Source organism: Schistocerca gregaria, chromosome 2, assembly GCF_023897955.1.
Source record: "Schistocerca gregaria isolate iqSchGreg1 chromosome 2, iqSchGreg1.2, whole genome shotgun sequence".
In the NCBI taxonomy this organism is placed as follows: Eukaryota; Metazoa; Arthropoda; class Insecta; order Orthoptera; family Acrididae; genus Schistocerca; species Schistocerca gregaria.
In genome coordinates this window covers 1,015,217,908-1,015,244,740 of record NC_064921.1, presented here as the reverse complement: position 1 = coordinate 1,015,244,740, position 26,833 = coordinate 1,015,217,908, and the positions used below count along the sequence as shown (strand labels likewise).

The 26,833-nt window shown below is 42.2% G+C and overlaps 1 protein-coding gene across 1 annotated transcript in view; it reads right to left on the bottom strand.

Moving 5' to 3' along the window:
• Positions 1-26,833, bottom strand: part of LOC126335509 (reversion-inducing cysteine-rich protein with Kazal motifs-like) — a 328,118-nt gene that overhangs the window by 17,162 nt on the left and 284,123 nt on the right. Inside the window, exons 13-15 of the mRNA XM_049998864.1 lie at positions 24,129-24,286; positions 10,556-10,683; positions 644-877 (exon numbers count right to left, since the gene is read on the bottom strand). Coding sequence (XP_049854821.1) covers positions 644-877; positions 10,556-10,683; positions 24,129-24,286 — 520 coding nt within the window. The remainder of the gene's footprint in view (positions 1-643; positions 878-10,555; positions 10,684-24,128; positions 24,287-26,833) is intronic.

Genomic DNA, 26,833 nt, shown 5'->3' with positions numbered 1-26,833 from the left:
CCCATCTAATCTTCAGCATTCTTCTGTAGCACCACATTTCGAAAGCTTCTATCCTTTTCTTGTCCAAACTATTTATCGTCCACGTTTCACTTCCATACATAGTTACACTCCATACAAATACTTTAAGAAACGACTTCCTGACACTTATATCTGTACTCGATGTTAACAAATTTCTCTTCTTCAGAAACGCTTTCCTTGCCATTGCCAGTCTACATTTTATACCCTCTCAACTTCGACCATCATCAGTTATTTTGCTCCCCAAATAGCAAAACTCCTTCACTTCCTTAAGTGTGTCATTTGCTAATCTAATTCCCTCAGCATCACCCGAATTAATTCGAATACATTCCATTATCCTCGTTTTTCTTTTGTACATGTTCATCTTACATCACCCTTTCAAGACACTGTCCATTCCGTTCAACTGCTCTTCCAAGTCCTTTGCTATCTCTGACAGAATTAAATTGTCATCGGCAAACCTCAAAGTTAAAAATATATATAATTAATACCCTGCCTGCGATACTGTCTTACCGATACTTTCATGTCGATATGGCTGAGGCAGCGTTAAAAATTTAGGTATTCACATCGAAATTAGATATTGTATCGAATCTGGTATCGCAGTGTAAGGGTAAATGAGAGAGAAAGAGACCTGTTTGCGGCTGTAGAGGAGGATGAGGGCTCCTGCGCAGACAGGGCAGCAGGCGCCGGGCGGCCGCAGCGGTTGGCAGTCCTGCCTGGCCAGTGGCGGACACCTGTGCGGATCCCGGCAGCCCGAGCAGCGGCCCACATAGTCGACGGGCGCGCGCGCCGCCAGCGCCTCGCACTCGGACCGGTACGTCACGCCGTCAGCGCCGCACACGGCGCCCGACAGCGAGCAGCTCTTCTGCAACACGCGGGGTCGCCACCTGTGACGTCTCGGCGCACAGTGTCCTGTGGGCTGGCTAAGTGCAGCGACGTGTGCTCATTACAGAATCGGAGTTACTCTACCTCTTCGTAAACAGCAGTTGGTCAAACACAATGTGACCATCCCAATTGCATAAATGGTTCAAATGGCTCTGAGCACTATGGGACTTAACATCTATGGTCATCAGTCCCCTAGAACTTAGAACTACTTAAACCTAACTAACCTAAGGACAGCACACAACACCCAGCCAACACGAGGCAGAGAAAATCCCTGACCCCGCCGGGAATCGAACCCGGGCGTGGGAAGCGAGAACGCTACCGCACGACCACGAGATGTGGGCAATTGCATAAATGATAAACTTTAGTCGCAGAGGAAAAAGTGTGGTGTTGCTCTACATTCAATAGACTTTTAAAGGTCTACCACACCCAAAAATCATGCCAACTGATATCTAAAACCATCCTACTAACTGATTTGTGTTCAATATGATTTACAGCCACCAGTACAGTGTTTAAATGCGTTGTCATACGGTTAAGGCGGCGACAGACATGTGGCAACATAAGTGAATGGTCCCCGAATGCCAAATAGGCGAGATTCCTCATCGTTGTGTCGAGGACTACCCGCTAGACGGCACTCTCTTCGATCCACGTGGCCTTTTATACAGTCGCTTTGGGTAAAAAAAAAAAAAAACTCACGGTATACTACATGTACGAAATGGAAAGTGATTCGAAACTAGTAATTAGTGCAGCTGTTTTTGTAGTGCTGTCGCGTACTATTAAGTGAAGAAAGAAGAGAAAACCGAATGGAAGAAGACGGTGGATTTTGTTACTCTGTTTAAGGTGAGAAACTCGAGTATCAATCAGCTGCAAATACATTTCCGTTCATAACCTTGTTTATAGCTTCAGCTTTGTTGTTTCACTTACTTTTTATGTGTAGCTGAGAATTCCGCTTTACTTCATTGTTGTATATATAGACGCAAAAACTTATTAGCTGACTAATAGAACCGAGCGACAAATTTAGATACCTCTGGAGAGTATAATTATGAAAATAATGAATTTAGTATATGAATAATGGAAATAGGTTGTTTATTACTTTATAACCGTTGTTCGATCAAACTAAATTCTGTTTCAACATTTTAGGACATTGTTTACATCAGTACCTGCACCGTGGGATGCCGACAATATATCACTGTTGTGTATAGTGGGGAGGAGGTTCCATTTCTGTTCAAATAGCCATGGACTGAGGAAGGAAATGTTGTTGGCATCACTCTGTGCAATTACTAATGTAAACAATTTCCCGCCACTCGGGATTAGCCGAGCGGTCTTGGGCGCTGCAGTCATGGACTGTGAGGCTGGTCCCGGCGGAGGTTCGAGTCCTCCCTCGGGCATGGGTGTGTGTGTTTGTCATTAGGATAATTTAGGTTAAGTAGTGTGTAAGCTTAGGGACTGATGACCTTAGTAGTTAAGTCTCATAAGGTTTCACACACAAAAGTAAACAATTTCCCAAAATGTTACAGCAGTGTGTGTGTGTGTGTGTGTGTGTGTGTGTGTGTGTGTGTGTGTGTTGAAACTGAGGTATGTTTGTATGTCTACCATATCCACATCCGGATCAATGTTATCCTAACTTGGCACATCTACCTATACCACTTTCTGTCTAAAAAGGAGTGCTGTGTGGTGAAGAAACACCTTCCATCGGAGCATGAATGAAAAACAGGGTGACGTAGGAAATGCACTGAAATAGGGGTTGAAGAAGGTGGGTAGTCAGAGGGGGGGGAGGGAGGAGGAGAAGAGCAGAAAAGGGGGAACAGGAAATTAGAGAACGACAGGGAGGAGGAGATGACAGAGTGAGAGTGAGAGAGAGAGAGAGAGAGAGAAAGACAGAGACAGAAGGAGAGTGAGGGAGGGGGGAGGGGGGGGGAACAGGAGGTGGATTGGGAGGATGGCAAGAGAAGATAGGGAGAGGGGAGAATGGGATATGTGTAATTTATGTCACATACACATTAATATGCGCAGCTGCAGGTAAAAGGCTACTAGTTTATAAGTGATAGGGTGAGATAAATGATAAAAATCAGTTATTAAAGTCATAATTAGTGAAGGATGATTTAAAAAGACAAAAAATTTATCAATGAGAGAAAATAGTATTCGATGAAATACAAACGAATAGGATTCAATAACGTAGTCTCATATGTCTGATATGTCCTTACAAGTCCTTACAAGTGCTAGTACAATTATGAATAATTAGATTGATGAAAGATTACTCGCTCAAGTACACTTGAGAGAGGAGCTCATGTATGGACAGCTTTCACGAGCACGTGTGGACAAACATTCGATCGTCTTCATGTGACACGAAAAATTGACACGATGCGGGAAAGGCGAGTATCGAGCAATGGCGCTTGGCGAAAGCCGCACATCTGGCTCCACCTTTAGCTGGCAAAGACGAACTGAAGAGCAGGCCAAGATGGCAATACCACCATGTATATGTCCGAGAAACACGGAGACAGTGTCAGCATTCCCTGTATCATGCTGAAGGACTATACGTCAAGGTACTGTTTAGCACAGCAATTACACTGACCGACACCTTTGTTTCACAATATCCACGTGCGTACTTTGAAAACGTAAGATCACAATGAACCCGAGCTCCTTAGAATAATCAACTGGCCACTTCAATTAGACGTCTCAGTTTTCCGTAAAAATCTAATTTTGTAGAAATTATATCGTCCCATTCGCACATGATGACTAGTTTACTCTGGCATCTTTTGAAATAAAATCCCAAAAACACAACTATTTCTTTGGAGTTCCCTTGCTACTCTTGAACTGCAGCTATATGTGACAAAACCTTTGAGTTTTCTCAGAACTGGTATTTTCTCGTACTGTGCACAATACCAAAATAGATTGCTTTATATTAATATATATACATATATATCCATTTTGTTAGCGAGATGTCAATTATGTGAGTTTTGATTCTTTTTCTTCTTTCGAGTAGACACTTAAATGCCACTACACTCGACATTCTGTGGTTATCAATAAATTTGTTTCAATTCATAGCAAGCCATCTCTGTGATGTAACAATAAACAACGAGCACTACTTCGAACTGAAATGTTGCTGTTCCTAGTCAACAGACCTAGATAGTTCCATGCTGGGCCACGTCTATGGCTTGCTTTGTGCGCATTACTGTACATACTGTGTATTCAAGTTATTTATAAATATTATTTTCTTCGAGTAACAAGCTCAGTTCAAATGGTTCAAATGGCTCTGAGCACTATGGGACTTAACATCTGAGCTCATAAGTCCCCTAGAATTTAGAACTACTTAAACCTAACTAACCTAAGGACATCACACACATCGATGCCCGATGGAGGATTCGAACCTGCGACCGTAGCTGTCGTGCGGTTCCAGACTGAAGTACCCAGAACCGAACGACCACACCAGCCGGCAACAAACTCAGTTCCACGCAGCTGCATCACATAATTTATTTTTACTTTTGTTTCATGTAAGTACATTTCAAGGCTTCATACAGTCTCCTTGGATGCCACCATGACTAAAAGACGATCATAAACACCACAAGTGTTTCCCCATAACAGGACAACTCCAGAACGAAATTAAACTCGAACAGGTGATCGTACTATTACTTTTATGGATGGAGTGTGCAACGTTCCCTGGCACCTGCCGCACGACATCCCACCACACACCATGGCTTCACCAGTGGCCTACATTTCAGGCGCAGCCACGTAGCACGGCAGGCAACGGCGGCTTTCCGCAAGGACACTCCAGACGGGGTAGCTACCTACTTCTCCAAGCTCCGCTCAGAAGTATGTCAAACGTTGGATGACATCATCTCGTCCGGCGAGCCAATTAACAAGCAGCTCGACATCACGGCCGGAGGCAGTCAGTCGCGCGGATTTACTGAATTCCCCCCCCCCCCCCCCACTTCCCGCTCCCTCCCCTCCAGCATGATATAACCTGCCCCGCTGAGCATATGCGGCAGTCTTCAGCGAGCCCGCAGCCAGAGTTCCAGCAAGCGTCCCCGCCGAGGCTCTGCTGGACGTCTGCCCGGAAGTCTGCGTGGAACGTGCTCTCTATTCCACTCCCACGAGGTCCTTCTTGTGGCTGTTTCTGAGACTACACACGCGCAATCGCGTCGTGGTGACGTGCTACTTGTCTAGCTACGTCACAACAGAGAAGTGAGAAAAGTCGTGATTCATTCTAGGGTGCACTGTACCAAATTCTGAAATTTACAAAAAAACTAATGGGTACTGCTTGATAATTGGTGAGTAAAAAGCGTTATGATTTATTATGTGCTAGTTACACCAGAAATCAAATTTCATCACGTTTTCCTGCTGCTGTAGGTAAATATTATTTTGTTCAACGAGTACCGCTCCCCCTAGGTGTTTGTAATGAAGTTATTAAAATAAAATTAATCCCACTGGTGCTATGTTGATGCCACCGTTCTAGATTCATATCCACCGAAGCACAATACAAAAGTGATCAAACTGCAATGATTCCGAAGTATGTCACCAGGCATACACTATGTAACCGTCTACCGGAACAACGGAGACACTGATTTGTTTTCTAAAAACAAGCAAAACTTTAATGTTTTGCTTTTTATGGGTGGTTCCAGATATGTTGCTGAAATTATATTTTCCTGTCACAAAGTTCCCCAAAACTTGATTACGTCTGAATGCACAGTTCAACTGCAGTTTGTGGATCATTAAGGAAAGTAGGCAAAAAGTGTTAATCACTTTCAGCTGCAGTTTTCGTGTATCACCTAGCCTTCGATAATAAATTTTGAAGATGGTTGTCTTTGGTACAACAGTTGTTCTTGTTTTTGTATTTTATCTGAATAAATATGTCAAATAGAAGTAAAATTTGATTTTTGCTGTGACAAGCTCATCACAGATCATACTGACTTATAGTTACCAATTATCAAGCAATATGTATAAATTTTTCTAAACATCAGCATTTTGTACACTCCAGACTAGAACGAATAAAAGTATTCATATAGGCGCCTTTTCCGAAGCTAATATACTTTCAGTATTTATGACTGTTTTTGAACCACGTGTGGTACCAATGAGGACAAAACAATGTCTTGAAATCGAACTGTACATCAACCAAGAGTTGTAATAAATTATGTGATACAACTGGTTAAAGGAACTGAGACTTTTATGTAAATAAATTGATATTATAGAACTATCCCTAGTAATTATTCCTGAAGTATACAGCAGCAGATATTTCTATTGGGGACTGATGATGTTTATTGAACAACACCGATTCACTATTTACGTCGTTTGCAGACTAGTATTTATAGCTGTTGGTAGTAGTATGTTTTCAGGTTGGTTAGTTCCTCCGAGTACATGTGGTGAGCAAAGCATTAATGCCTTTTTCGCCGTGGGCAGTAGGTAAGGTCTTGAAGTGTGATACGTGGACAGAAAACGATTAGTCTATTCTGTCATGCGTAGGCCCTTTGTGGTGCCCTTACGACTGTGCAGAAAACATCAGGTAGTTTATTATGTGACGTTTTTGCGAGAAGTCTCTTAGACACAGAGAAGAAACAACCAAGACACGAATGTGTGTAGATCATAAGGTATCACGAATAAAAACAACTGCAGTTATATCAGTTATAACAGGTATTTTCATTAAAAGTTTGATTTGTTCCCCAATGGGTGAATGAGACGGTCAATAGGCGTACTGCGTTTGAATATCTATAGACGCACCGTCATACCGAATATGAACCTTATTTCTGAATTATCCTACTGAAACATGTTTCCGTTTCGACAGAGCTTACAGTGAAGATATTTTCGGCTGAGCTAGTCAATAACTAACTAAATTACTATTTTCACTAGTGAGACATCCCTCTCCCGTCATCAATAACGAAATGGATGCGACAGACAATGTATTTTTATTTAGAAATAAACGTAATAGTCAGTCGTGCACTGTATACTTTTATGTCATCATTAATAAATTTAATTAATATGATTCCCTGCGAATGGCCTAACGAAGTACATCATTACATAACTGACGTCAAACGTGAGTTCTGAATAAAAACATAACTATGTAGTATGTAGCCAACGGTGGCTCGATTATTATCCAGTGTGCTCATATCCGAATGGTAACATCACAACAATAGAAGGCTTTCTGCATTACCTGTTTCCACAGGTGCAATAGCCGTCTCAAGTTAATTAGTGCAGAACATGGAGCCTAAATGCATCACACACAAAAAACTGACACAAAAGAAACGTGTTATTTCGATCTGGTTATAAAACTATGAAGTGGGTTACATGAGTCTATTAACGTTCACTGGGGCCTCTTACGATGTACAGTCGGCTATTACTCCACTGGGTTCCAGGAAAGTATTATTCGAAAAGACTGCATCTTGAATGATGAAACAAACTTCAGGTATATCGTAACTTAGGCGTCGAAATTGAAGTTCATCTTGGCACCACTTATTAGTTGTCGGTTCATGCTTTTGACGATAATGGTTCCATAGTGTAGTTAGCTCAGTGGCACAAGTATTTTGAAGTTAGTGAGTTTTTATGTAAGGCAGAATCCACAGGTCGTCCACGGATATCCGTTCATGATTCCACAGAATTTTGAATTGTTCACAGCCGTCTATAAGTCAACCGAGAACCAGCCGTTCTTCAAATGTCTATCTGGCATGTTTTGAGGCGATATTTCTGTTTCAGGCTATCATGGCGGTCACAAAAAATTAGTGAATGACTGCTAGACGTGCAGATGGAAGATAACTATTATCTTTCACGTTTAATATTCAGTTATGATACTACATTTCATTCAAGCGGGAATATGGATCGCCGCAATGTAAGAATATAAGATACTCATTGTAGTCGAGCTTCATGTGCTTTACTCCGTTTCCGAAGAACAGGTTAACGGCTCGTTCTTTTTCGCGGAAAATTCGGTTTTAACAATAACGTACCTGGAAATTATGGAGCCTGTTTTTTATATACTTATTCTATTTTTAAATCTGCGAGATCGAGTGGAAAATTTTTATTTCATGTACGTACAGTAAGAGCTTTTCTTAACAGTGAGCTGCCTCAGTGATTTATCGGTTGTAAGAGTCGTACGACTTCAAACTGTTCCACTGTTTCCAACGTTACGTGATCGGATGGTATGCGTTTATTATTATTCATGTATTTTTGTTACGTGAAGGGCTTGTGATAAACCTAGTTTACATGTCACTTTCTCTGACAACTTTGTGTAAACAGTGAAGGTGCGTAACAACTCCAGTGAATACAGCAGTTCCGACATCCACGCAAAATATTAATGTCTGGGTGTTTGTCGTACATCCGCTAGAGAGAATATTGAACGTTGATGAAAGGAAATTTGTTGTTGTGGTCTTCAGTCCTGAGACTGGTTTGATGCAGCTCTCCACGCTACTCTATCCTGTGCAAGCTACCTCATCTCCCAGTACGTACTGCAGCCGTACAGCCTTCTGAATCTGCTTAGTGTATTCATCTCTTGGCCTCCCTCGACGATTTTTACCGTCCACACTGCCCTCCGGTACTAAATTGGTGATCACTTGATGCCTCAGAACATGTCCTACCAACCGATCCCTTCTTCTAGTCAAGTGTTATTTTGCGCCCCGAATAGCAAAACTCGTTTAATACTTTAAGTGTCTCATTTCCTAATCTAATTCCCTCAGCATCATCCGACTTAATTCGACTACATTCCATTATCCTCGTTTTCCTTTTGTTGATGTTCATCTTATACCCTCCTTTCAAGACACTGTGCATTCCGTTCAACTGCTCTTCCAATTCCTTTGCTGTTTCTGAGAGAATTACAATGTCATCGGCGAACCTCAAAATTTTTATTTCTTCTCCGTGGATTTTAATACCTACTTTTGTTTCCTCTACTGCTTGCTCAATATACAGATTGAATAACATCGAGAGAGACTACAATCCTGCCTCACTCCCTTCCCAACCACTGCTTCCCTTTCACGTCCCTCGTCTCTTATAACTGCCATCTGCTTTCTGTACAAATTGTAAATGGCCTTTCGCTCCCTGTATTTTACCCCTGCCACCTTCTGAATTTGAAAGAGAATATTCCAATCAACGTTGTCAAAAGCTTCCTCTAAGTCTACAAATGCTAGAAATGTAGGTTTGTCTTTCCTTAATCTTTCTTTTAAAATAAGTCGTGGGGTTAGTATTTCCTCACGTTTTCCAACATTTCTACGGAATCCAAACTGATCTTCCCCGAGGTCGGCTTCTACCAGTTTTTCCATTCGTCTGTAAAGAATTCGCGTTAGTATTTTGCAACCATTACTTATTAAACTGATAGTTCGGTAATTTTCCCATCTGTCAACACCTGCATTCTTTGAGATTGGAATTATTATATTCTTCTTGAAGTCTGAGGGAATTTCGCCTGCCTCATGCATCTTGCTCACCAGATGGTAGAGTTTTGCGTGGACTGGCTCCCCCAAGGCTGTCATTAGTTCTAATGGTATGTTGTCTACTCACGGGACCTTGTTTCGACTTAGGTCTTACAGTGCTCTGTCAAACTCTTCACGCAGTATAATACCTCCCATTTCATCTTCATCCACCTCGGCTTCCATTTCCATAATATTGTCCTCAAGAACATCGCCCCTGTATAGACCCTCTATAAACTCCTTTCACCTTTCAGTTTCCCTTCTTTGCTTGGAACTGGGTTTCCATCTGAGCTCTTGATATTCATGCAACTCGTTCCCCTTTCTCCAAAGGTCTCTTTTATTTTCCTGTAGGCAGTATCTATCTTACTCCTAGTGAGATAAGCCTCTACATCCTTACATTTGTCCTCTAGCCATCCCTGCTTAGCCATTTGGCACTTCACGTCGATCTCATTTTTGAGACGTTTGTATTACTTTTTGCCTGCTTCACTTACTGCATTTTTGTATATTCTCCTTTCGCCAATTAAATTCAGTATCTCTTCTGTTACCAAAGGATTTCTACTAGCCATTGTCCTTTTACCTACTTGATTCCCTGCTGCTTTCACTATTTCATTCCTCAAAGCTACCCGTTCTTCTTCTACTGTATTTCTTTCCCCCATTCCTGTCATTTGTTCCCTTATGCTCTCCCTGAAACTCTGTACAACCTCTGGTTCTTTCAGTTTATCCAGGTCCCATCCCCTTAAATTCCCACCTTTTAGTAGTTTCTTCAGTTATAATCTACAGTTCATAACCAATAGATTGTGGTCAGAGTCCCCATCTGCCCCTGGAAATGTCTACCTATTTAAAATCTGGTTTCTATATCTCTGTCTTACCATTATATAATCTATCTGAAACCTTTTAGTATCTCCATCGTTCTTCCATGTATACAACCTTCTTTCATGATTCTTGAACTAAGTGTTAGCTATGGTTAAGTTATGGAAAGGAAAGTAATAACTTTTATTCTAAATTTAACTGTACAAAGTATCCCAATACTGTACTTATGTGAAACCTAATGATATATCTGTGTGGAATCTGATGGATATTTTGAAAATATAAACTTTGTACTCCTGAGTGCAAGTTAATATCCACCCCAGGTTTCTGTTTTCATTCACGTAACAGATAAGGCCATATGAAATCGGATGAACGTTTTTGAAACACTTTGCACAGACAAGGAACACACAAGAAAATACTGAAGAATACTTGACATGACACGAAAGCTGACAACATTAACAGAGAGAGAGACTCACGAGGCAGGGCCCGCGGTAGGCGAGCGCCTTCCAGTAGTGCAGCAGGAAGCACAGGTTGGGGTGCTCCTCGCCCTCGGTGTCGCAGACGGGGTCGTGCGGCCGGCTGCTGCACGACTCCACCTTCTCCACTACGGACACACAAGAGCAGGCCGTTGTCAGCAAGCTGACTTGTATGGCACCGTGTCGTGGCCTACAAGACCCGTGACGTTACCGTTGCGTTTGCGACCACAAATGTTTAACAGTCAAATAAATACCCTTAGCTGCATACAGGCTTTGATGTAAGTTAACGGGGACAGTTGAAAAAGTGTGCCCCTGACCGGGACTCGAAGCCGGGATCTCCTGCTTACATGGCAGACGCTCTATCCATTTTTTAAATTTTTTTTTTGGATTTTGTTCGTTATTGATCGTTGTGTTCGGTTATTGCGGACGTCAAATGACATCCGTTCAAGTTCGTTGTTGATTCGTTCACTCAGTTTTTTAATTACAGAGACCAACCTGCTCGCTGGCCGAAAACGCTGAGCTACCGTGCCGGCAATCCAGCTGAGCCACCGAGATGCATCTGTATGCAGCTATGGGTATTCATTCCACTGTAATTTCATTCTTACGAGCTGCATGGTCACAGATGGTATCTGTTCTTTCCGTCATGTCCGAAAGAACAGATACCATCTTCATATGTACAAATATTTTAGCCATTGGTTTTCCGACTGTGGAAGTAAGCCGCAATAGTGGAGGGAGGTCTTGCCGATCGTTTTGTAAGAAGAACTTTCTTTCACATTAATTTCATCCAGGAACAGGATTGGCTATACACATAGTAAATAGACAGGTTCTAAATTTGTTTCTTATATTTTTAATTTTTTGTCATCTCTTTTGTTTCTACAAAAATATTGCGCCAAATGATAAAACTTTTTGCCTTGTTCTTTGAGTTATTGTTTCTCACTCAATCTCCTCAAGAAACACAGAGATTTAAAAGATCATTTTACGGCGAGACGGAAGGCAAGTGGGCTTCAAATATTCGATTTTTAGATTTTAGCGTATTTGAAATGCCTGGTCTTTCCTGCGTGAAACAATTTTTGTTTTATGTAAGTACGACAATTTTTTCGTGAGGCATGATGGTTTTCCTGTCGCTCTGTGCAATCTGGGGTTTAAATGCCACCTCTTCCTTTCTCCGCCATGCAATGATAAAGCACAGCATTCTTTTACTCCTTGTATATTATTTCATGCTTGCATTGTTTTATAGCTTCGGTGTTTCCTATCCTGTATGTACTATCGATATACTAGTCTGTTAGTACTCAAAACTTTACGAAAACGTCACTGCTCTCGATCATTAAGTGCAGGCCGTCGGTCACTGCGTTGTCCTGGTGAGAGGTAATGCCTGAAACTTTGTATCCTCGGCTTGGCCGTAAGAGGAAATGTAGGGAATTTAGAAAACATGAAAAAAGCTGTATGGGCTATCTTTTTCCATAAGCTTTCCACAAATGAAACTCCAGTGCACGGTCTTCGTCCGAATAATCAGAACACTTGATGCAAGTACAGGAGAAGTGTCAGATATGACCACAAACATTCTTTACCTGAATCAGTAATGACTGAAATTAAGCCCATATTTACAGACCTTTGTAAAGATACCTTGTTGAAGAAATGTCTTTATGAGAAAGCCCAATATTTAAGTGAATGTGTGAATTCTGTCATTTGGAATAGGTTACCGAAATCTATATTTGTTCTGCTTACAACCCTCCAATTTGGTGTTTATGATGCTATTTTGTGCTTCAGTGATGGTGTAGTTAGAAAACTGGATGTTTTATTGGGCATATAATCTAGTGGAAATTCTGCAAATAGGTAAAGAGAGAATCCGCAAAGCAGATATTTGCTAATTTAAAATCACAAAAGAAGCCAGTCAGAATAGAAGAGGAACCAAGTGAAGAAAAGAAGAGCAGAATGATTCAGATGATGCTCAGTATGGTGCAGGAAAATATTAGTGGTAAACAATTCTCATCAATAACTATAGCAGAATTGTAATATTACACTTTAAATTGATTTTTCTCAAAACTACATTATTTTTCTTTCAGGTACCATTATTTGAGAAAGTAATGTGGTTAGAAACATGAAATTTGGTCAATTTGTACTGCAGATGGTAATACGTTATTACAAGTAAATTGAGAACCACCAAATAATCAGAAATTGTTTTATAATAATCAATGTACAGAGAAGTTAAATTTTACTAATGAAAGAATAAATTCTTTTTACTTCAAAACCATAAGAGGTGGTATGTTCATTTTACTTGTTAATTGAGGTATATATGTTACATATATGCAGTAAAAATTTTATTGTTTTATCACTTATAGTTCTTTTGAAAGGTGTACCTATTCAAAGGGTAAAATAGCATTGGCAGAAAAGGGACAAAAATTTCCTACCACCTCCCATTAAAACCCCTGAGACTTTCCATATTCCTGTTAGGGAAAGGGGACCTAAGTATGATACCAAAATACAAATGTACCTTTGTTTTTGGTAGAAAATAAGGAACTGTTAGGAAAACATTTTAAATGGTAGGGACCATACGATGCCTCAAACTGTCACTGTATTTAATTCTTTAAAGCGACCTGTATAGACAGGAAAAATATTAGGTTGACTCATAAGTTCGTCTTGCTAGAGCGTTCCATCTATAGCTCCTACAAACCCCCCACACGTCGAGCCTCGCGGCGGAACATATTTGCCTAACCGCTCCTACAACGTAGAGATCGACAGCCTGATGAGTTATTGTATACGTCAGTGTGTGTTTGTGCCTGGCGTTGCATGAAACGGCGTAAACGTGTGTTTCGAAGCTATGAAAAGCAAGACGGAACATTTCCGAAATGGCACTCTGGTTTACTGACGTAAAGGGAAAACCGTCGCACAGTTCCAGCATAAGTTTTGTGCTGTACATGGGGACGATGCAGTAACGGTTCAAGCATGTCAAAAGCAGTTCAGTCGTTTTCGAGCTGTCAATCTTGCCCTATCAGACAAACGTCAATCTGGAGCGCCAACGGTTAGGGTCGTGGAACGGCTTAAAGACATGATAGTCAACAAACCACGTATGACAACGCGGGTGTTGATGCTGGACTTCAGTGTCTCTCATGCAACTGTAGCGAGGAAATTCAAGAAGCTGGGTTACGTAAATATTCTAGATGTATGTGGTCCTTAGGAAATGAGAGACGCGAATTTGATTCAGCACGTGTCCATCTGTGATTCCTTATGGAGACGCAAACAGGATGTTCCTTTCCTGGAACGGCTGGTAAGTGGAGATGAGAAGTGTAAATCAATGCCCGGAAGAGTTCAAATGGCTCTGAGCACTATGGGACTTAACATGTGAGGTCATCAGTTCCCTAGAACTTAGAACTACTTAAACCTAACTAACCTAAGGACATCACGCACATCAATGCCCGAGGCAGGATTTAAAACTACGACCGTAGCAGTCGGGCGATTCCGGACTGAAACCCATAGAACGGCTCGGCTACCGCGGCCGGCGTCCGGAAGAGTAAATTGTGGCATAAGGCAGGACAGCGACCAAATTGGTTCCTAAACCAGTGCTGCATCCGAGAAAGGTTCTGCTGTGTATCTGGTGGTGCTGCAAAAGCGGCCTGCATTGCGAACTTCGTCCGAGAAATACTGTTCTTAGTTGGATCGTCTCAGGATAGCCATTGATGAGAAACGACAAGACCTGGGACACGATGTCGTCTTTCACCACGACAACGCCAAACCACATATCTCTACGGTGCACCGTCAAAAGATGCGTTGCTATGAGTGGGATATGTGACCTCAACCGCCGTCCTCGCCAGACACTGCCGCTTCCGACTTTCTTCTATTCCGTTCCCTTCAGAATTCCCTGAATGGCAAACGTCTTACCTCCTTGAAGGACTGCAGACTGAACCTCGAAGAGTTCATCAACCTGGAAACCCCCACATTTTGGAAGAGTGGCATTTATAAGGTTTCATAGAAATGTCAATATATTGTCGGCAATAATAGTGTATACTGCAGACAATAAAAAGTCTGTTTACGAAATAGATCAGCCTTATTTAGCTACACTCCTGGAAATTGAAATAAGAACACCGTGAATTCATTGTCCCAGGAAGGGGAAACTTTATTGACACATTCCTGGGGTCAGATACATCACATGATCACACTGACAGAACCACAGGCAAATAGACACAGGCAACAGAGCGTGCACAATGTCGGCACTAGTACAGTGTATATCCACCTTTCGTAGCAATGCAGGCTGCTGTTCTCCCATGGAGACGATCGTAGAGATGCTGGATGTAGTCCTGTGGAACAGCTTGCCATGTCATTTCCACCTGGCGCCTCAGTTGGACCAGCGTTCGTGCTGGACGTGCAGACCGCGTGAGACGACGCTTCATCCAGTCCCAAACATTCTCAATGGGGGACAGATCCGGAGATCTTGCTGGCCAGGGTAGTTGACTTACACCTTCTAGAGCACGTTGGGTGGCACGGGATACATGCGGACGTGCATTGTCCTGTTGGAACAGCAAGTTCCCTTGCCGGTCTAGGAATGGTAGAACGATGGTTTCGATGACGGTTTGGATGTACCGTGCACTATTCATTCTCCCCTCGACGATCACCAGAGGTGTACGGCCAGTGTAGGAGATCGCTCCCCACACCATGATGCCGGGTGTTGGCCCTGTGTGCCTCGGTCGTATGCAGTCCTGATTGTGGCGCTCACCTGCACGGCGCCAAACACGCATACCACCATCATTGGCACCAAGGCAGAAGAGACTCTCATCGCTGAAGACGACACGTCTCCATTCGTCCCTCCATTCACGCCTGTCGCGACACCACTGGAGGCGGGCTGCACGATGTTGGGGCGTGAGCGGAAGACGGCCTAACGGTGTGCGGGACCGTAGCCCAGCTCCATGGAGACGGTTGCGAATGGTCCTCGCCGATACCCCAGGAGCAACAGTGTCCCTAATTTTCTGGGAAGTGGCGGTGCGGTCCCCTACGGCACTGCGTAGGATCCTACGGTCTTGGCGTGCATCCGTGCGTCGCTGCGGTCCGGTCCCAGGTCGACGGGCACGTGCACCTTCCGCCGACCACAGGCGACAACATCGATGTACTGTGGAGATCTCACGCCCCACGTGTTGAGCAATTCGGCGGTACGTCCACCCGGCCTCCCGCATGCCCACTATACGCCCTCGCTCAAAGTCCGTCAACTGCACATACGGTTCACGTCCACCCTGTCGCGGCATGCTACCAGTGTTAAAGACTGCGATGGAGCTCCGTATGCCACGGCAAACTGGCTGACACTGACGGCGGCGGTGCACAAATGCTGAGCAGCTAGCGCCATTCGACGGCCAACACCGCGGTTCTTGGTGTGTCCGCTGTGCCGTGCGTGTGATCATTGCTTGTACAGCCCTCTCGCAGTGTCCGGAGCAAGTATGGTGGGTCTGACACACCGGTGTCAATGTGTTCTTTTTTCCATTTCCAGGAGTGTATATTATACACGTCACTGTGTGTAAATTGTGTAAGCAGACAGGCAGGCAACCACTCTGTCGCAGCTGTGCTGCGGGGATGCGTGTTACCAAGCACTCTTTGTGACAACCCAATAAAAACAGTGTATCACTTCTTGTTATGAAATTCTTAAATATGATGCGGCTGGTCCAAAATATGATATATGTGCATTGTTACGTACAGTGAGGGTGGAAGATTGAGGACTTAAACAATGAGACAGAGAACACACCGAACGTTGGTACGTATTACTGGGATTTTACTGTTTTCATGCGGGAGTTTATATGTAGGATATTTATACGATGAAACGTAAGTCACAGTGAACTACTAAAATATTTTCACTTGCTTTTACTATTCATAATACTGTAAGTCAACATGCAAAGAGGAGGAACTGTTAAAATTTTGCTTCATATACTTGCATTATTCAGTCAAAATTGCGTTACACAGCCACAAGTAATTCTTGCACAACATAGAAAAGGATATTTGCTACAGGTTTTTAATTTCAATTTTCATCTTAAATCTGTGCAGCTGATACTCCAAGATGTAGCATTTCTGAAACTTCCTGGCAAATTGAAACTGTGTGCCGGACCAAGACATGAACTCGGCACCCCTGCCTTTCACGGGCAAGTGCTCTAATGACTGAGCTACCCAGGCACAACTCACGACCTGTCCTCACAGCTTCAGTTCTGCCAGTATCTCGTTTCCTACCTTCCAAACTTCACAGAAGCTCTTCTGCAAAGGTAGGAGACGAAGTACTGGCAGAATTGAAGCTGTGAGAACGGGTCGTGACTCGTGCTTGGGTGACTCAGTCAGCAGAGCACTTGACCGTGAAAGGCAAAGGTCCCGAGTTCATGTCTCAATCCTGAATACAGTTTTAATCTGCCAGGAATTATCAATTCAGCGCACATTCCGCTGAAAAGTGAAAATCTCACTCTGTGTCAGTTTTTATTGCACGTATCCGGATAATATATAAACGGTTTTTTTGTGAATCTTTTTCAGACGAGAAGGGAATGATGTGTGCCTTACTGCATTTCCAACTAAAAATCGAATAAAGAGTATGTCACTTCATTCTGTTTTTCTATAGAGGGATCCCTGTGTGCTAAATGGACATCTTCCACTAACAGAAATCGATTTCGAAGTGTGCCATGAAACAGTATTTTGCATAAATTATTTCACTGAAACTTATATTAAAAGAGAACAAAGAATGGAGACGAGGGGCAGCAGTGAACTTGAGTTACTTCGGAAACCACCCCCATATCAACAGCCTCACGAAATCAGACCCCTCGTATCTGAGTGTCAAGTTGCCAAAGAAAAGGCATTAGACACAACGATCTATTACAGTTCAGGCACGGTGCATTAATGATGAAATAAATTCACAGATTTCAAGGCAAGAGTTTGTTCTAAGCATGTTCGAACATGGGAGCTGAAGATTCTTTTGTTGCATTATATAACATGTGTTTTGTAGAATATATAGCAATAATTCTTGCATTAATGGCAATATTCGAAAATTTTACAGTGAGAATGAACAGAAATAATTTTCCATTTGATCCTAAGGCTTTACATCATACTTTGGGCAAAGAACAAGGATGTTATCAGTCGACAGACTGCGACAGTACCGAATATTCTTCACAGAACAGATGGCAGTGCAAGAGACTTGAAGAAAAATATGAAATTATTGGACACGTCTTCCCCTACTGCAATTACACTATGCTGAGTGTTACGAATCTAAATTAGGTAAGATGCGTCTTCCACTGATACGTTATTTTACGACATTTCTATTAAGTCGTTTTTTTTATCTGTCTGTCCGGTACCAGTTTTGCAGTTGATTTAAACTAAGCTCCCTTAGAGCGAGAGAAGCGAAAGTTTGAACATATCTCAGACGTGAATCATAATGCAATATTAACATGCTTTTTTGTCCGGTGCACGGCTAAGGGTACTTTGTTGAGCCCCGGCATTTCTGGGTGAGCTAAGGACTTCTCTCTTTCAGTGTAGCTAATAACAGGAAGACAAGCCACTACAACTCATTTTCTTGACTGGTGTGTGGAAGAGGATGCTTCGCATACCTTTTACCTCTTATCCTGCTCCAGTCGCGAATGGTTCTCGAAAATAACGATTTCTAATAAGCCTTTGTATAGCTCAAATCTTTATCTAGTTTCTAACTCCTTGGTATTTTCACGAGACTTTCGTAGGAGGAAGCAATATGTTGGCTGAGGCAGGGGAAGACAAAATAAACCTATGATGTGCCACATGTTTCTGTTGTAACCGCATCAAAATGTTCTAAACTAACTAAAAAATTCACACACACAAGATATTAACAGAAAATAATTATTTAAATAAAACTGTATCATTAATATACAGTTTTTTTCAGACTAAAATGTATGATTTATTTTTCTTTTTAAGGTTTATTTATCAATTCGTGTTGACTGTCTAAGCAAATTTCCGTGTTAGCTCCATCTGAACATGTGCTTATTCCACAGCAGAATAGTTGTACGAATGACTTTCGAGCCATGGTTTGTACAAATTTTTGTACGTAAAATACTACAGCCTTTCAGTATATGACCATACCTTACCTATTGTTATGTCCTTCGGTCCGCAGGAAGAAGAACTAACAGTCAATTTGAACACTCTTTATTAGAATTAAACAAAGAAGCGCCTTCTTGGCATACACTGTTTTAAATGCAAGAACAGCAAGAAAACGCACAACTCTTGTGGTGGCAAACCAAATAAGGAAACAAGACAATGGAAGACTGGCCAAAATCTACTCTAGACAATGCAAAACACAACGTGCTACTACAATGCTGCACCGAGTGAATACAATGCTAGGGCCGGTGTAAATACTGGAGAGAGCTGTTCCTAGCGGTTGCTAAACACTGCCGGTCTGACGGTTTAGGCGTGCTTATAAAGCCAGGTCGGCGGAGTGCTACATAAGTCATATGAGTTCTGATTCATGGAACACTGTCACATGTTGTCTCGAGAAGTAGTTCCGTGTTTATTTGGAAAGTCTGTTGTTTCTGTCCGCTGACGATGTTTCTCACCGCGCTCCTGAAAAGTGGTCGGCAACCCATCTTGCATGTCGATTGTGCGGGCCCTCTAACAGTAAGGGACCGCTATATTATCTATTATTTTCCCATCATTCTTTCTCTAGGTAATCTGATGACACCCGACACAGGTTAAACAGGTCACTAGCAATATTTCCGCAACCAAGGCTGTGTTATCGAAAAATAGTCTATATACGGTTGCTGCACCAGTCTGCCAGATGGAGCAGGAGACCCAAATTGCCTGTTGGTTTCTGTCTCGCGTTCTTCAGCCGACGTTTGTTTGTTGATTTTTCTGACGCTTCACCAGCACGATTGGCTGGCATTGTCAAAGCTTCATCCTCCACTGCTCGTGGTGGACTGGAGTCAAGTTCGCGGCTGCAGAGTATTATATGTACCTGGCGCGCCAACGTCTGAGGGCTTTTCCGTGGTACTGCTGCAGTTCTCCTCTTGCTACTTGCAACGGTCAGTAACTGCAGAATGGGAATCCATGATCTACTTTCCTGGATGCTTTCTTCTGTCTTGTTGATGCTACTGTCACTTTTGTGTATTTCTGTAGTTTCCATGAACAGGTGGGTGCGACACTTCTTCTCTACAGCAAGAAATTATGTGTTGGCGAATGTCACTATGTGGTAGGTCTCACGTATAGCGTTCCCCGCCGCGCAACTTTTCAACTTGTCCCAGCCTGCAGTTCTGTTTGTGTTCTGTGAATCTCGTTTTGTTGATCGCCCAGTTATTCCAACATAGACTTTTTCAGCATGTACCTTAAGTGGGAGATCTTTTTATGGGAACTATGAAATAATTCCTCGTGGTCCCCTACAGATTCCTAATGTCTTTCAGACCCCTAAAAAGTTGTGATTGTCAGTTTTTAAAGGGACCACACCGTGGTTCAGGTCGAAAAAATCGATTTTCGGTTTTCTTCATATTTCGCTAGATTAAAGATTTATTTCAGTACTCTGAAAATGATTTAACTGAAAATTTTTTTTTCGAAGATTTAAAGAGCCACGTGTGTTTAAGTGCCACGCACACTTTTCTGTCACCCGCTGTCACCCATTTTAGATCTTTATGTCCCCTACATTGCACGTTAGGATTTTTTTTTTATTCCCGAGTTTGTTGGCTATACTTGGAATGCAACGGTCGGTATTCTTTTGTTTCTGGTGTTTGTAAAAAACACGCTTTCAAACACTTGGTTAGTTTTGTGCAATTGTGATTGCGAGTAGTTGTTATACTTACGTTTGCAGTGCTTGTTTACGTGTGTTTTGTTGTGTGTATTGAAGATGACGAAAAGTAAAGGCATTTTCATGAAACGACAATTTAGGGGAAACAAGTTTAGAAAGCTTTCTGTACAAACGGTTATGTCACCTGGCAACGATGTTCCTAATTGTAATTCTTCAACAAACGCATCATCAAAGAATCTCTCACCATTTAAAGAGAGTTACAACGAATGTGCTCTAAGTGACAAGGGGTGCAGTAACATTATTATAAATTTGAGAATATTATCAGATGTAATTTCTAAATTTGTACAATGTAGACAGTGTAGTGGGTCACAGAGCGTGAAAATTTGTGAGAGTGCCAGTGGGAGAAAAGGCCTAGCAATTGCTGTTGATTTAATTTGCACTAAATGCTCAGCTGTGATTTCATTTATGAGTTATTCAAAACCAGATGCAAGTGGCCCTTATGAAATCAATACTAGATTAGTTTATGGCTTTCGATCTACTGGCAAGGAAATGGCTGCAGGGAGAACATTTTGTACAGTGATGAACCTACATCAACCACCAAACTAATCTGAAAAACTGACAGCAGTATTAGAGAAAGCTGTGTGTGAGGTCAGTGAGGAAAGCATGGAACTGGCTGCTAGGTAAGCAGTGGAAGAAAATGATGGATGTTCGGATATTGAAGTTGCACTTGATGGAAGTTGGCAGGAAAGAGGACATATTTCTCTGAATGGAGCAGTGGCTGCGACGAGTGTAGACACCGGTAAAGTGTTAGATGTGGAGATAATGTCTAAATATTGCAAATGTTGTAAAGTCAATGAACATAAAGAACACAACTGTGTGGCTACGTTTAGAGGAACAAGTGGTGGTATGGAAGTTCATGAAGTACAACAAATATTTCATAACTCCGTAGAAACAAAATGTGTATGGCACACCAAATATTTGGGAGATGGTGACAGTAAAGCATACAACAATGTGGTGAACTGTAAGCCATGTGGAGATGCCATTATCAGCAAAATGGAATGTGTGGGCCATGTTAAAAAACGTATGGGAATAAGGCTGGGAAATCTAACTGTTGATATGATTGGAAAAAAACTAGAAGATGGAAATTTTTTTGACCGGACAGGGTCAGTTAACTAAAACTCAAATAGAAAACTTGCAGGTATACTACGGGCAGGCAAATAGGAGAAATAAAGAAAATCTGGAGCCAATGAGGAGTGACGTTTGGGCCATATTCTTCTATAAGTCCTTTACTGATGATAAGCCATGTCATGGATTGTGTCCATCAGGAGAAAATTCGTGGTGGAAATATTATAGGGCTCAGGCAACTGGAGAATCTTATTCTCGCCAGCATTCTCTTCCTGCTACTTTTATTACAGCAATTAAACCTATTTTCAGAGACTTGGCTCATCATGACCTTCTAAGGAAATGTCTGCATGGACAGACACAGGACGCAAATGAATGTTTCAACAGCATAATTTGGAACCGCTGTCCTACAACTGTATATGCAGGCATGCATACAATGTAACTAGGAGTTAATGATGGTGTTATTACATTCAATTGTGGTAATACTGGAAAGTGTTGGCTACTCAAAAAGCTGAGAATTAATCCAGGTGAACATATGATTACTGGGCGGCAACATTGCAATAAAATGAGAATAGCCAATGCAGACAGGTCTGCATCTAATATGACCAAGAAAGAAAGATAAACTTCCAGGAAGACGACAAATGAGCCAAAGAAAGGCCATCATATGCAACAGGACAGTTTTAATTAACTGTAAGTAGCAAATTTCGAAAGTTTTTTCTTTAAATTCAATTTCTTGCAAACTAAAATTTTCAGTACATATGCCCCATTATATCAGAAACTTTCATAGATAAATGACTGAAATATTCTGAGACTCTGCATAACATAAAAAGCCACCTCTCGTACTGCATTAATTAACATTCCCCCATTAGGAAGTTCATAAAAAAAAATATTTTCGACAGAAAATACTTAATATTCTTTGTTAATAAAGTTAAAAATATTTCTTAAAACCTATAAAATGGATAAAGTAGAATTTAGCACAGTTGACTCTATTAGCATCATGTAACATACAGTAAAATATTAAGGTCCTGCATCAAATAGTTTTTTCAGAAATGGGTCAAATACTTGCCTAAATTAACATGAGTTAGATGGGTAGGCTTGTGGTCCCCCTAATATCTATGAGAATATTAATTAGATCTGACCTGAAACACGTGGGGCGCATGCAATACATAAGCGATGCATAAATAGTTCACTATCTTACTATGGCATTACATACTAATTTACCTCTTTACTGTTACCTACTGCATGTACTGTACGTTTTCCACTTTAAACCTTACAAGCATTTTCATAACTATCACATACTCACAATTATAAATCAGGATGGGCCTAGGACAAATTCTTTTATTCATTTTAGATCAATTTAAACAAAATCGTATTAAAAATTCATTTGTATTTGTATATTTATTTCATGGAGTCGCCCTCTGAAACCGTGTAGGTACTTATGAATAACCATGTGTTAAATATAAATACTATAGCCACCTGTCTATTGGTACAGAACATGTGACTCACTAATTTCTATTGAAGTACTGTATACCTAGACACCGAGCAAAGTGACGCAGTGGTTAGTCCACTGTGAAAAGTGGCTACACTGAGCCACAGCGCCAGAGAATGCGCCAAAGATTATTATTCCGCCGCCTCCACTGGCGCAGTAGTTTTTGAGAGAATGTCTAGAGCAGTACTTGTTGAGAGGATGTCGAGGACAGTACTAGTTCAGAGGATGTCGAGTGCAGTTGTTGTTCTGTTGGGCGAGAGAGTAGATGCTGTTCGGTTGGTGTAATGTATAGATGGAAGATGTTGCAATGATCAAACTGTATTTTTAGTCAATATATATTGAGGTAAAAAAAAATTCACATTTCTTTAATGACAATGCCTCTTGGTCACAGGTTCAGTCAACAAAGAATCTTGCTCGTGTTCATGTGTTAGACTTGTAATTCTGGTTTCTATGTGCAATTATAGTATTTCGGGTTTTTCAATTAGTTCATTGTAAATGGTGTTTAAAATATCTTGTCGTATTGAGGAAGAACAGTGCCAGATACATGTACGTTGAATCGAACTACCACACACAGAACAGTTACACTTGTGCTTTGTTGTTTCGTAGCTTTTATAGCTGCAGGGGACTTAATTCATAAGTTGTGTTAACAGAACTTTCTTGTCATTTTTATTGTTATTTTATGCAGTCAGGTTGCGTACTAATACATCTCAGGGCCAACCGGTTACGAGACTGCGTAACCGGACACACAACTACTAAAATTATTGCATTTGAATTAAGCCCCCATGCAACTGGACTTGCTTTTGGGAGGACGAGGGTTCAAATCCGTGTCCGACCATCCAGATTTAGGTTTACCATGAGTTCTATAAATGCCAGGATAGTTCCTTTGGAAGGGCACGGCCGATTTTCTTTCCCATCTCAGACAAAATTCGAGCTTGTGATCAGTCTGTAGTAACCTGTCTGCCGCTGGGACGTAAAGCTCAATCTAACTTCCTTCTTCCCTTGTATACCCAGACCACGATTACCACTGACTCGGATCAAACGTCGAGGTCCATCCCTGGAAAGATCACTTTGTGAGAGCATTGCCAGCGAAGGCCAGAGTGTAGGGTTTGAGTCTCAGTGCCGGACTTAGGTTTAAACTGCAAGAGAATTTCAAGATCAGCTGCAGAGCGGCAGATTCACACTGGAGAGCTACGGCAGCGTGTTAGGTGGGCGCGGCGGCGGCGGCGGGGGCGGCGGGGGCGGCGGCGGCGGCTACTGACCGCAGTGGTGCTGTCGGCAGGCGTGCCGCGGCGCTCCTTCCAGGCACGCTCTGCGCAGCGGCACGCAGTGCTGGCCGCGAGGACATGCGTGTCGCGAGCAGGGATCACGCTCCGGGCACGCGCCAGCCTCCAGTTCGCCGTCGCCGGCGCCCGCACACCTGCAACACCGGACACCCCGTCTCATCACACAGGTAGCACGTATGAGAGACACTCACCAGAGTGCCTCACGTGTATCGTTTGATGGGACTGTTAGGCTATGGCACAAGTTGCCGATTAGGTTCCTTTCAGATTACGCTGATACAATAGCTCCCTACTTAGCAATCATATACAACCGCTCGCTCACTGATAGTTCTGTACCTACAGATTGGGAAATTGCGCAGGTCGCACCAGTGTTTAAGAAGGGTAGTAGGAGTAATCCATCGAACTACAGACCTATATCATTGACGTCGGTTTGCAGTAGGGTTTCGTGGCATATACTATATTCAAACACTATGAATCACCTGGAAGGGAACGATCTATTGATACGTAATCAGCATGGTTTCAGAAAACATCGTTCATGTGCAACGGAGCTAGCTCTTTATTCGCACGAAGTAATGTCCGCTATCGACAGGGGATCTCAAGTTGATTCCGTATTTCTAGATTTCCGGAACGCTTTTGACACCATTCCTCACAAGTGACTTCCAATCAAGCTGCGGGCCTATGGGGTATCGTCTCAGTTCGACTGGATTCGTGATATCGTGTCAGGAAGGTCGCAGTTCGTAGTAATAGACGGAAAAATAATCGAGTAAAACTGAAGTGATATCAGGTGTTCCGCAGGGAAGCGTCTTGGGACCTCTGTTTTTCCTGATCTATATAAATGACCTGGGTGACAATCTGAGCAGTTCTCTTAGGTTGTTCGCAGATGATGCTGTAATTTACCTCCTAGTAAGGTCATCCGAAGACCAGTATCAGTTGCAAAGCCATTTAGAAAAGATTGCTGTATGATGTGGCAGGTGGCAGTTGACGCTAAATAAGGAAAAGTGTGAGGTGATCCACATGAGTTCCAAAATAAATCCGTTGGAATTCGATTACTCGATAAATAGTACAATTCTCAAGGCTGTCCATTCAACTAAGTACTTGGGTGTTAAAATTGCGAACAACTTCAGTTCGAAAGACCACATAGATAATATTGTGGTGAAGGCGAGCCAAAGGTTGCGTTTCATTGGCAGGACACTTAGAAGATGCAACATGTTCACTAAAGAGACAGCTTACACCACACTCGTTCGTCCTCTGTTAGAATATTGCTGCGCGGTGTGAGATCCTTACCAGGTGGGATTGACGGAGGACATCGAAAGGGTGCAAAATAGGGCGCCTCGTTTTGTATTTTCACGCAATAGGGGAGAGAGTGTGGCAGATCTGATACACGAGTTGGGATGGAAGTCATTAAAGCAAAGACGCTTTACGTCGCGGCGAGATCTGTTTACGAAATTTCAGTCACCAACTTTCTCTTCCGAATGCGAAAATATTTTGTTCAGCCCAACCTACATAGGTAGGAATGATCATAAAAATAAAATAAGAGAAATCCGAGCTCGAACAGAAAGGTTTAGGTGTTCGTTTTTCTCGCGCTGTTTCGGGAGTGGAATGGTTGAGAGATAGAATGATTGTGGTTCGATGAACCCTATGCCATGCACTTAAATGTGAACTGCAGAGTAATGATGTAGATGTAGACGTCAGGAGCGGCTATACACTGTAAAAGGTATATTACTATATACATAACTAGGTCTAGATTGGCTCTTAGCATCTATTCCACAATGCCAGGTCTTGTAAGCGATGACATCTCGGTCGGCGAATGATTCCAATCCAGGTAGCGAGGCATTCTCACATCGGACGATAGCGAGAGTAAACCATCCACTTCCAGTACTCCCTGTGGCAACATCAAGAGTGAACTCGACATCCACGGAAAAAATCGGTCCATTCAATACCACACTTGGTGCTGTTCCATTTGTGCCAAGTTTATTGTCCAGGTTAATTATGTGTTTGTAGACAGACATGCGATGGCGTCGTTGAAGATACACACGTCGACGAGGCCTAGTGCTTCAATGTCTTATAAATTTTTACTGGCACTGATTTTACTATGTTCATAGATTCCACTTGGACAAATAAATAAGGTGGAATCCATTTTTGTTAAGTCTAAGAGTTGGAACATGATTGTACTGACCAGTAGCGTTCTCAACAACCGCAGTGACTTCCACTGTTGAAACTGGCTATGTTAGGAGCAACGACCTACGAAAAACAATTACAGTGGAGACAATAAGACGTCTTTAGAAGACCTTAGTTAAGCATTCCTCTCCATAAACGATCAGCGAACCTCCGAGAGTTTGTCCCACCGTATGGAAAGTCCTGTAAGGGACAATTTACTGAGTCAGCATACCCTGATCAAGTAACAACTCACAGTTAGGAAATCCCACGCTCTTTTTATTAGAAGAAGAAATGAACCACTGTAAACTATCAACTGCTGCCGTACGTCCTGGCATCAAACTGTGTGTATGTGGCGGTAGGCTATACGAAATCGTCGAAGTTAGGAGACTTCGAGACGTGACAGACTAGTACTAGAAACAAGTCATCGTGTTTGGATCTTACCATGACCACCTCCTCATAAAGTTTTCGAATTTGTATGTGTGTCAAAGCTGACTTTTCAACGTGCCTACAGGGAGTAATGTTTCACC